Here is a 12,645-nt window from a genome sequence, read left to right as displayed (position 1 = left end):
ACACCTCAAAACACTTTCTGAATGCTGTTTTAAATGCTTTAACTCTCTCTAGGCGTTTCACAGGAATTAAAGCAAAGTAGAGGGGAAATTTTACAATTTAAATTTTTTTTTTGCCAAAATTCATTGGTAGTAAATTTTATTTTTTTTCTTCTTTAACACCGAAGGTTTTACCAGTGAAACACAATTTTATATTTATTGCCCAGATTCTGCAGTTTTTAGAAATATCCCACATGTGGCCCTAGTGTGCTACTGGACTGAAACACTGGCCTCAGAAGCGAAGTAGCACCTAGTGGATTTTGGGGCCGCCTTTTTTAGAAAATATTTTAGGCACCATGTCCGGTTTGAAGACTTCTTCTGGTGCCAAAACAGTGGAAACACCCCAAAGTGACCCCATTTTGGAAACTACACCCCACAAGAAATGTATCTAGGGGGTATAGTTAGCATTTTGACCCCACAGTTTCTTTACTAAACTTATTGGAATTAGTCTGTAGAAATAAAAATCTACTTTTTTTTCTAAAAAAAAAAAAGGTAGAAATTTTTACAAGGAATAAATGAAAAGCACCCCAACATTTGTAAAGCATCTTCTCCCGATTACCGCAATGCAACATATGTGGTGGTAAACTGCTGTTGAGCCCTGCCGTGGATCCAAAGGGAAGGAGCGCCATTTCGATTTTGGAGAGCAGATTTTGCTGGAATAGTTTTCAGCGCCATGTGTTTGCAACGCCCTGGAGGGACCAAAACAGTGGAAACACGCCAAGTGACCCATTTTTTTGAAACTACACCCCTCAAGGAATATTTCTAGGGGTATAGTTAGCATTTTGACCCCACAATTTTTTGCAGAATTTGAGAATTATGCCGTGAAATTGAAAATTTATTTCATATAAAATGGAGTTTTAGCTAAATTTCTTCATTTTTAAAATAGATGAGGAGAAAAAGCACCCCAACATTTGTAAAGCAAACTCTTCTGAGCACAGCACTACCCCATATGTGGTAATAAGCTGCTATTTGGACACACAGCGGGGCTTAGAAAGGATGGCGCACCATTTGTCTTTTGGAGCTCAAGTTTTGCTGGAATGGTTTGCAGCGCCATGTCACATTTGCAAAGCCACTGAGGGGCCAAAATAGTGCAAATCCCGCAAAAGTGACCCCATTTGGGAAACTACACCCATCGTGGAATTTATCTAGCGGTATAGTGAGTTTATTGGAATTAGGCAGTGAAAATGAAAATCTACATTCTTTGAAAAAAAAAGCAACATTTTAGTGGATTTTCACAAGGAATAAAGGAGAAAAAGCATCCCAACAATTGTAAAGCAATTTCTCCTGAGTGAGTCAATAGCCCATATGTGGTAATAAACTGCTGCTTGGACACACGGCAGGGCTCAGGATGGCAGGAGTGCTACTTGGCATGTAGATTTTGGTTGATTGTCTTTTGGGCACCATGTCGCATTTGCAGAGCCCCTGAGGTACCAGTACAGTAGAAACCCCTGAAGTGACTCCATTTAATAAACTATACCCCTCAGGGTAATCATCTAGGGGTGTAGTGAGCATTTTGATCCCTCAGGTGTTTCATAGATTGTATTAGAATGAGGCAGTGAAAATGAATTATTTTTTTTCCCCAAAAATATGAAGTTTTGCCCCCAATTATTATTATTTTCCACAAGGGGTAATAGGAGAAAAAAACACACCATTTGTTACCCAATTTCTCCCGGGTATGGCAATACCCCATGTGTGGCCCTAAACTGCTGTTTAAGCTCATGGCAGAGCTCAAAATGGAAGGAGCGCCATTTGGCTTTTAGAGCGCAGATTTTGCTGGACTGGTGTACGGGCGCGATGTTGCATTTGCAGAGCTCCCTTGGGTAACAGAATAGAGTGTAAAACCATGAGAAGTTACCCCATTTAGTAAACTACAGGCAAATGATAAATGCCTTCAGGGGTGCAGTTTCCAAAATGGGGGTCACTACTTGGGGGTTTGTTTTACTATTTGACCCCAGAGCCCTGCCACTGTGGGCTAATGCTGCGAAAATGACCAAAATAGGCCTCACATGCGCCTTTCACTCCTAAGCCCTGTCATATGTCCAGGCAAATGATAAATGCCTTGAGCGGTGGACATATGACAGGTGAGGCCTATTTTGGTGATTTTGGCTTTTGGAGTGCAGATTTTGCTTAGTGGTGGTTTTTGTTTGGGGTTTTGCTGGTGTTTCAGTTTATAATGTGGGGGGCATATGTAATCTGCAGAGTACATCAGGGTATAATAATCCGGTAAATAAATAATATTTCATATATGTGGGCACTGTCGCACTGATAAATGTTGCCAGATGTTGTTCACTTTTGGAGACACGGCACATTTTTCATCGCCATATTCTGAGAGCCAGAACTTCTATATATTTTTTTTTTTTGTTTGTGTTTTTATTCTGTCAAAAAACCTGTGGGAGGGCTTGTTTTTTGCGGGATGGCCTCAGTTTTTAATGGTATAATTTTGGGGTACATGCGGCTTTTAGATCCCGTGCGGGTAAAATAGCGTTATATTTTTATAGTTCAAGTCGTTACAGACGTGGGGATGCCACACGTGTACTTTTTTTTTTTTTGTCCCACTAGGGGACTTGAAGGCATGAAGCCCTGATCGCTATTCTAATGCACTGCACTACCTACATAGTGCAGTATATTAGAGCTGTCAGCTATTCACTGGCAGCAAGCCGATTAGGCTTCGCCTCCCGGCGGGGTCTAGTAGGCTTCCGTACTAGGAAGCGATTGTTAGTCTACGGTTGCCATAGCAACCATCGGAACCCCCGCTAGTGCTGATGGTTGCCATTAGCAACTATAGGGTGTGATCTAATCGCTTAGATGCAGCTATCGCTGCATCTAAGGGGTTAATCTGCCGGTCCTGGCCATTAGAGCATGATGTCAGCTGTGACAAACAGCTGGCACCCGCGCCCGTGGCAACCATCATGGTTGCCGACAGGCTAGTAGACACTTCGATGCAGCGATCGCTTTGATCGCTGCAGCTAAGGAGTTAATCAGCGAGATCGGAGCCTAGCTCCGGTCCTGGCTGTTACAGCGGGGTGTCGGACAGCCGATAACAGACGGTGTTGGTGCTGGCTCTGGCTCAGCTTCTGAGCCAGTGCCATCACATACACCATCTCATGGAGCTGTGATTGGTCAGTCTGCTGTGACTGACCAATCACAGCAATCGCCGGCTTGGGACCGCTGTGTTTGGTCCCCTGCCGTCTTACTGTGCCGATCAACTGTTATAAACAGTTGGTGGCACAGTTCTGTCACCCTGTCCTTTGACAGGTTGACTGTTTTTAGCCAGGACTCACCGGTGCGTCCCGATGCCTTAAAGCACTGCAATACAGGATGTACTGGTGCATCCTGGTGCGGTAATCTACAAGGTGCTCATTCTTCGTTTCTGAGGCGTGTGTTTCTGTTAAATAGCACTTGGACCACATATGGGATGTTTCTAAAAACTGCAGAATCAGAGTAATAAAGATTTAGACCTCATTCACACGACCGTGCATTTGCGGCCGTATACTATCTGTAATTATGGATAGTATAAAACACATGCTAACCTATGGGCCAATGCACACAACCGTGGTTTCAACAGTCTGCATCGCCTGGACTGCAAGAAAATAGGACATGTCGCTATATGTTCCACAATTGCCGTTCAGGCTCGTTGAAATCCATGCACATTTTGTGTGCCCAGTCCATGATTGCAGACGGCATGCGGATGACACTCTGCTGCTCGTCCGTGCCGTAATCACGGACCGTGCCGTGTGTATGAGACCTTGGTTGCGTTTCTCTGTGCTATTTTTTTCTGTAACATAGCAAGATGTTAGACACTCTGTCACCACATTAGAAGTGCCCTATCTCCTACATAAGGAGATGGGTGCTATAATGTAGGTGACTGTTTTTCAAAATAAAAAGCACTGCGATCTCTTTTTACCACTTTATTAGCGATTTTTAGCTTTATGCTAATTAGGTTCTTGATGCCCAAGTGGGCGTTTTTTTTTACTTTAGACCAAGTGGGTGTTGTTCAGAGGGGTGTATGATGCTGACCAATCAGCGTCATGCACTTCTCTCCATTCATTTACACTGCAGATAGCGATAGTTATATCGTTTATGTGCAGCCACATATACAAAGACTAACATTACTGCAGTGTCCTGACAATGAATAGACATTACCTCTAACCAGGACATGTGTATTCAGAATCCTGACACTTCTGAATCTTTTCTGTGAGATTTCCAGCAAGGCAAACGTAATCTCGTTTTAAATGACCGTTTACAGCGTAATCTCGCAAGATTACGTTTGCCTTGCTGGAAATCTCACAGAAAAGATTCAGAAGTGTCAGGATTCTGAATAAACCTCACATCCCGGCTGGAGGTAATGTATATTCACTGTCAGGACACTGCAGTGACGTTATAGTGTGTTTATGTGGCTGCACATAGAGATATGGCTATCTGCTGTGTAAATGAATGGAGAGGAGTGCATGATGCTGATTGGGCACTGATTGGTCAGCTCCATACTCTCCCCTGTACAACGCCCACTTGGTCTAAAGTAAAAACACGCCCACTTGGGCATTAAGAAACTAATTATCATAAAGCTAAAATCGCTCCTAACGTGGTAAAAATAGATTGTTTTTCTAAATAAAAAAACATTACTGTCACCTACATTACAGCGCCGATCTCCTTATGTAGCAGATAGGGCACTTATAATGTGGTGACAGAGCCTCTTTAAAAAATGTCATTCAATGTTAAATTTCACCTCCACTTTAATTCGTGTGAAACACCTAGAGGGTTAACAAAATTACTTAATGCTGTTTTGAATTCTTAGATGGGTGCAGTTTTTAAAATGGGATGATTTATGGGTGGAGGTAGAGATCAAAAAGAAAGCTGCACAGCCCCAGACAGTAGGTACAAAAAGAATCCTCCTGGACTCCGGCTAAGAGTCCATAGATATAGAGAACAAAAATTAGAGGCAGCTCTCCAGGTAGTAAACAAATGAAGTGGTGGTTTATTCACCCAAGCAACATCTCAATCCTACTTAATAGGCTCTTCCTCAAGCAATGTGTGACATACATTGTTTGGTATTAATACCCCATGATTTAAATTACTCAATTAACATAATCCAAATAGTAATAATTACATAATTGTATAAAAATCTGAAATTACATACATACATACATACATACATACATACATAATGTGTATATGCCCAAACCAAGGCACTTATAATGCATATCATAATGTAGGGATACATTGTTGCACTTTATATTTATACGAAGTGTTAAAGTAATCAGCGGTCTTATATTATTCATTTAGTATACATATAATGGAGTACATTCACCACCCATTGAACACACTGAGTATAGCAGGTAGATGCCATAGCAGCGGGTCTACACCACTACTGTGCATGCAAACATTTGGTAGATGGAAACTAGAGGTACGGGAGGTGGAACGCATGCAAAGCACATGCATCCATCTTCCGAGGCTCTAGTGTATAGATAAACAGTCCGGCAAGAAATGAAAAGTGTGAAAATAGACTGTTTTAATTGCCCTTTTATTGACTCTAGGACTGGTACTGTCGTGGAGATGGGCAACTGAGATAAGTGGTCAAATGGGTGACCTAGTCTAGTGAGTTGAGACTCACAGGCTCCATCTAGTGGATAAGTAGGAGAATTACTGCTGTATCTTGATCTTGCATGATGGAACACATTGCTTTAGAAAGATCCCATTTTGTAGGATTGAAACGTTGCTTGGGTGAATAAACACACCACATCATTTGGAAATTGTCTTGAAGATGTGATATTGCTGCTAATCTTATAAACCTAACGGCCGAACAAAATAAAAGATCTTTGAAAAAAATGATGCTAACATATAGTAAACATATCGGAAATGTTAATTAGCAACTATTTTGTTATGACTGCCTTAAAAGCAAAAAAGTTTAGGTTTTAAAAAAATGCTAATTTTTTCCAAAATGTTCAATAAATATCAGTGTTTTTTCCAAATAAACACTATATATCGACCAAAATTTACCACTAACCTAAAGTACAATGTGTCAGGAAAGCATTAATGCTTTTATTTATTAAAGTTATAAGGATAAAGTTATTACCCTGCTACTTTGTTCTTACAATCTGCAGGGGTCCGAGCATTTGGATCCCCACAATCACATTGATGGCACATCAAGTGGGAAAACCTATTTGTAATAACTTTTGATAGCTTTTGAGCTTTGAAGATTACTGTCTGGTACACAGTAGTCTGGCTGTGTAGTAGTAGTCCGGACCACCTTCTAACTACTGTGAAGATGCTCATAAACCTTAATGTTGGGCAAATACGCCAACATGCCATATGTGTTCCCTTAGGTGTAACAAATTTGTTATGCAACAACCAACTGATTTAGGTACTGTTCATAACCACTGTTCGGCAGTCCAATACTTTTGAGTGTACAAAATCATCATAACTTGCCAGTTTAAAGAAACAAAATAGCAATCTTATTTTAGCCACCAATATTCTTGAGTTTATAGTAGAATTGATTTTCTTTAGGGTGCTAAATGCACCAGGAGGAAAAAGGGCAGAATTCGGACAGATCGCGTAAGTCATGCCATCTGTTAAAAAACAGAACCCGCAATGACGTTGTGAACATAAGCTTTTGAGCTTTGACTAGAAGACCCTATTTGAGTAAGGTTATGGGAGTATATTACAAATCTGTTAAGTTTATCAGCTATTCCCGAAAAGTCCTTGAATTTCTCTTGAGTTGCTAGATTGGAGCCTCTAAATATTACTTATAAGCCTGAATGACTGACTAAATTATTCCATATGTTCTATTAGATGAGGATCACTTCTCAGCAGAAGCAGACACAACTGCAAATGAAATGACAAGAGGCACAGCATTGCTTGCACAGGTAATTGTATTGTCTTTGTCCTAGTAATGGTTACATAAGGTTTACATTTGATAAGCATGGTTAATTTTCTGTAATGCAAAAAGTCTTTGGTTCTTTTTGCAGCGATTTTCTTGATCTAGTCCTTGATTATTATTTTTTTTTTCAGAACAGACAAAAGTAATATAACTGATTATACATATGAGATACTGTAAGACACTTTGTCTATTTATTCAATCCAGTCTCCTGTTCCCCTTTTTGTTGGTTTGATGCATAAATTCAAAATGTTTGATAAAACAGTGCATATTTTTTGAGATGGTAACACAAAATTAATATTCCGTGCTATTGGTTATAGAGCTATAGCAATATCAAAGTTTGTGTTCGTGTGTATAAATATGTATATGACATGACTGTTGTCAGCATGTTATAGTGCAAGAGTTCTTTTTTATGGATGAGGATCCTCCTCCCTCTATCATGGTTCTTTTCTTTCTTTTGTTTTAGGTTACAAATTATGATGGTGCAACAGGACTTCCACTTGTGCAATTATGGAGTATGATGGCGGATGAGGTAAGATTTTACCATTATCCATTCTGCTACTTATGATGTAACAATAGAGTTTTGCCATGTAACCTGTCTCAGAGTACTTTAGATATTAAAATGTATTTGCCTAGCTTTAACACCCAAATAGTGGGGTAAACTGGGTTTATCACTGCCACCGTGTATGGATTACAATATATTGGTCTCCACATAAACATGCACGCTCATCTCGGCTAAGTATGCATGTTTATTCAATAGTGAATAGGGAGACTACTACTGCCAGATACGTCTGACAGCAGCTTATGTCTTGGAGATCAAAGTTGGTCTGCCAGTCAAAAATGGAAGACCTGAAACTAAATTCACATTAGTGTTGAAGATCTTTATAAAAACATTTAATTCTGCAGGGTTTTCTTCATTTTCCTGAAATAGTTTGATCAGTCATTGTAAACTTAAGGGTAGCTTTTATTCAAAATGCCTCTTGTAACAGTTTACGCTATCCAATTTCATCATCAAACGCCAACCTCCAAAGGCAATTCTATGTGCCTCTGCAGTACTTAAAGTGCACATACTGGAGCAGATATATCAAAACTGGTGCAAAGGAAAAGTGGAGTAGTTGCCCATGTAAAACCAATCCGATTCTACCTCATTTTTCAGATGCCCTTTAGAAAATGAAAGCAACAACTTGATTGGTTGCCATTGTCAACTACTTCAGTTTTTCTTTGCTACAGCTGTGATATATCTCCCCCACTGTGTTTTAACATTGATCTGTCAGCAACAAAAGTTTTTTTTTTTTTTTTTGTAGCATTAAAGGGGTTAGCCGGGAAAAAAATGTTTTCTAAAAAGTGTCCCCCAGCCATGGTTTGCCTTCCCTAAAACCCCCTACATAGTTTCTAACCAGTCTGTTCTCAATAGTCACTGCTGCTCTTTCTGTTTGTTTACATCCCTTGCTACTAGTCCTGGCTGTTTCCTGTCTTGTAACCCACCATACCCATGATCCCTTGCTGCATCTGAGGAGACAGCTTACATCCCCCCTTCCTCCCTCCACAGCATCTCAGCTATTTGCATACTGCCACGCGCCTCTGTTCACAGGGTCGCTCCCTGCACTGTCACACACACACCCAGTAATAATCACACAGGGATGATATAACGCCATCATCCCTGTATAGAAGCCTCATCATCCCTCTTGCATGTAACCCACATCATCATCATCATCATCCCTCTTGTGTGTAACCCACATCATCCCTGTAATTGTATAACGGGGGTGCCGCCGCCGAGGGGGGGTAGGAGATGGGCTGGCAGTGAGGGAACTCCGAGATAGAAGGGGCGTGTACAAGCAGACGTCGTTCCGTGTCTCTGCTCAGCCAGTACTTCCTGCTGTGTAGAGACACTGCGCGTCATCAACTATGTTTACAGGCGGCAGGACTAGAGGAGGCGGAGCTCTGAAGAGTTCGTGAAACATCCGCCCGGCCCACTGCCTGTAAATGTAGTTGATGTAGTGCCGTGCCTTTCTCAGCCGGAAGTGCTGGCTGAGCAAAGACATGGAATGTCACAGGAAATCCAGAATTTACTCTGTGCTGTCACGTAACCGCAGCTCAGAACACAGTAACGCTGCCACAGGTAAACACATTATATTAGAAATGTACTTGAATATGTGCAATTAAGTTCAAATGTATTCCTGGACAACCCCTTTAAATGGAACTGCAGATGTTTGGGTTTTTTTTGGTTTGGTTTTTTTGCCACTTTGTACAAGCGTCTTTAAAGTCTCTTTTCAAAACCTGTTGAGTAGCATATCGAGAAGAGAAAATGCCATGCCTTCAGCCTCCTTCTTCTTACTGAACAAATTGCACTAAGAAGCCACCCACAGAAACAGTGTATGCAGACATCCTCTTACTATAGATTTTCAACTGGCCTCCGGCTGCAATGTTTTAGCCCTTCGTATATTTCCCCCACAGTGTTTTTGATGGGGCTTTATTAAGACTGGCGTTTCATACAACAGTCTTAAACAGAAGCCAACTGGAGTAAGATGTGTATTTATTAAGAGGCACATGACTCAATAAATTAAGTGCATTTTAGGCGTTACGTGCTGGACAAAATCTAGATTTCCACTATAATTTACACCAGAAAATCATAGTAAATTTGTCAGGGTGCAGGTAGTTCCTCCAGCTAAGTCCTGCCAGTGGCATAAAATCGAAAAAAGTTACACATTTTTGTGCAAGACAGGCATGCGCCAAAAATTGCAAAAAAAACATCCAAAGCTTCCTTTTAAACTTTGCTCCCCACTATAGTGCAGATTGTTCACACTAGTGGTTCCTGCATGTTCTGTCATTTTAAGAGAGAACCTTCGAGAACCGTTTTACTATACACCCAACGAAAGTAAAAATCCTATTTAGAGAAGGCTGGTCTCTATATGATTGAGGTGTGAGACAGTATGATAGATTACAAGTTGTAAACTGGGTTTGCACTGTTGGGGGTTCACTTTTGACTTTTTCTTGTAACGCAAATACAAAACCAACCAAATACGATAGTCTTTCCTAAACCAAAGGCTGCATGTATATAAGGAAATGCTATAAAAAAAAAAAGTGCAAAAACATTCTTTTTATGGTATGGTTTTTCCACATTTGTTTTTTGGTAGCTTTCCTGTTTATGTAGATATCTGGTATTGGTGTTTACACTGCAGAGCATATATGTCAGATGTTAAGTGTCATTTCTTTCCCCTCCTACAGGTCATGTCTATCAACAGGACTCTTGTGGAAAGAGGATTTGCACAGTGGATAGATAACTATTAGCTCATTTACTACGGTTTACAAATTACAAATCTTGTACCATTTCAGGCTTGGTATGCGTCCTTTTTTTTTTTTTCTTTCTTCTTTTAAAAGCCATATATCTGTAGCTATGAGCATCTAACGGAACTGCCCATAATGGTAGCCCCAGAAGTGCAACCATACTGACTAAACACTACTTTGGTCATCTGATATCCCATTAGATGAGCCATTCAGGATGAAGCATGCCAAGAGTCAAATGGCCTATTTTATCTGTCAGGTAAATCGTGCTAATATAAGGAGTGTCAGAGGAGTTAAATGTGACACAATAATGGTTCTTGTCACTGTACATGCACATGTCGCGGAGCACCCTGCCTTGCCAAGCCTGATGTAATTTATTTTGTAGCTGTGCAAATCATTGTAAATATATATTGACCTAAAAACTGATCACTGTAATATTTTTGTATCTGAATGCTAGAAAAAAGGGAATTTTGCATTTTCCACACTACTTGTCATCTGTCCCTCAGAACTGTAGCACAGGAGCTCATTGTTGCACTTGGAATGGGTTTTCTGTGCACAAATGTGTGGTGTTTAGATTTGCCATATGGTCTGATGTTGCTGTGATCTAATTATTTGCTACTCTGCTGTACAGATGTAAAAAGTTTAAAAAATGAATGCATTGGTGTGCCCTTTTTTTATTTCTTGACAAATGGATTTTTAAACATGTCAAAGTAATATAAATCCACTGGAAAGGTATTGTAAAATGAATATTTTTTCCTAAGCCTGTTGTGAGCGGGGTTGATTAAAAATAAAGCACTGAACGGAAAGCAGTAACGCCTGAATGATTCCTTTTTTTTTTTTTCTCCTAAAAGTTCAAGAGAAATGTTACTTTAGGTTACAAAAAAAACGTTCACATAAGTAGTTTTTCCCATCCCCCCCCGATCCCAAAGATGTCACGTAGCATTGGACAGATAAATCGCCAGAATCTATTGAACAGAAACTATGGCCACTTTCACACAGACCTTTTTTGTTTATGTAGGTTCAAGCCCCAGTTTTGGGTTACAGAGAGATTTAACCCCTTAAAGGGAATGTGTCACGAATTAATTTTTTTTTCAGTTAAACAATAAGGGTAAGTTGGCAGGGAACCAATCACAGTAGTCCCCCGCCGGCGATTGCTGTGATTGGTCAGTCACAGCAGACTGATCAATCACAGCTCCATGAGAAGGTGTATGTGATGTCTCTGGCTCAGAAGCTGAGCCAGCACCATCACTGCCGGTTATTGGCTGTCCAACTCCCGCTGTAACGGCCAGGAGCAGAGCTAGGCTCCGATCCGGCCGATTAACTCCTTAGATGCAGCGATCAAAGCATCGAAGTGACTTCTAGCCTGTTGGCAACCATGATGGTTGTCACGGGCGTCAGCTGTTTGTCACAGCTGACATTGTGCTCTAATGGCCCTGGACCGGAGCTAGGCTCCGATCTGGCCGATTAACCCCTTAAATCGCACCTTATGGGTTTCCGATGGTTGCTATGGCAACCGTAGACTGACAATCGCTTCCTAGTACGGAAGCCTATTAGGCCCCGCCGGGAGGCGAAGCCTAATAGGCTTGCTGTCAGTGAATAGCTGACAGCTCTAATACACTGCACTATGTAGGTTGTGCAGAGTATCAGGGTATGTTCACACGGCAGCCTCCGTTACGGCTGAAATTACGGAGCTGTGTTCAGGAGAAAACCGCTCCGGCATTTCAGATCTAATGGCATGTGCAGGCGCTTTTCGCTGCGTCCATTACGGACGTAATTGGAGCTATTTTTCCATGGAGTCAATGGAAAACGGCTCCTGTTACGTCTCAAGAAGTGACAGGCACTTCTTTGACGCGGGCGTCTTTTTTTGTGCCGCGTAAAAAAAATGACCGTCGGCACAGAACATCGTAACCCCATTCAAATGAATGGGCAGATGTTTGCCGACGCTTTGGAGCCGTATTTTCGGACGTAATTCGAGGCTAAAACGCCCGAATTACGTCCGTAAATAGGGTGTGTGAACCCAGCCTTAGTATTTAAGTGATTACACATTGTTTTAATTTTTTCACAAGTCAGGAAATATTATAAATTAGATTCTAATTTATAACCTTTCCATGTGGGCCACTAGAGGGATAAGTACCCAAAATTGCAGCATGGTCACTGGTAAAGCAACCTCATTGATTTATGCTGCAAATTTGGGGTGGACAAACTCCTCTAGTGTCCTCACACAATCCCCCCCCCCCCCTTCTTCTGGCTAGTGCCAGGAGAAGGAAGGGTTTGAATTTCCCCAAACCTCCTACACTGTGTGCCGCCATTTTCTGAGTGACTGCACAGTGCTAGGAGGTCTTCAGACCCTCCACTTGTCATGAGTTGAAACGTTGCCTTTTTTTTAATTTTATTTTTTATTCGGTTTATTTATAAGATTTGGTTACAAATACATAGGCGAAACCGCCAAACAATCA

General features: G+C 41.0%; 1 protein-coding gene across 3 annotated transcripts in view; it reads left to right on the top strand.

Moving 5' to 3' along the window:
• Positions 1–10,998, top strand: part of AKAP1 (A-kinase anchoring protein 1) — a 53,636-nt gene extending 42,638 nt beyond the window's left edge. For all 3 annotated transcript variants that reach the window (XM_075852825.1, XM_075852826.1, XM_075852827.1), the window contains exons 9-11: positions 6,823–6,896; positions 7,374–7,439; positions 10,133–10,998. In XM_075852825.1, the coding sequence (XP_075708940.1) occupies positions 6,823–6,896; positions 7,374–7,439; positions 10,133–10,195 (203 nt within the window). In that variant the 3' untranslated portion in view covers positions 10,196–10,998. The remainder of the gene's footprint in view (positions 1–6,822; positions 6,897–7,373; positions 7,440–10,132) is intronic.
• The last annotated feature ends 1,647 nt before the right edge of the window (positions 10,999–12,645 follow it).

The sequence above is a fragment of the Rhinoderma darwinii genome, chromosome 2 (genome assembly GCF_050947455.1).
Source record: "Rhinoderma darwinii isolate aRhiDar2 chromosome 2, aRhiDar2.hap1, whole genome shotgun sequence".
Taxonomy (NCBI): Eukaryota; Metazoa; Chordata; class Amphibia; order Anura; family Rhinodermatidae; genus Rhinoderma; species Rhinoderma darwinii.
The sequence above is the reverse complement of the archived record's forward strand: the minus strand, read 5'-3'. Positions and strand labels throughout refer to the sequence as shown.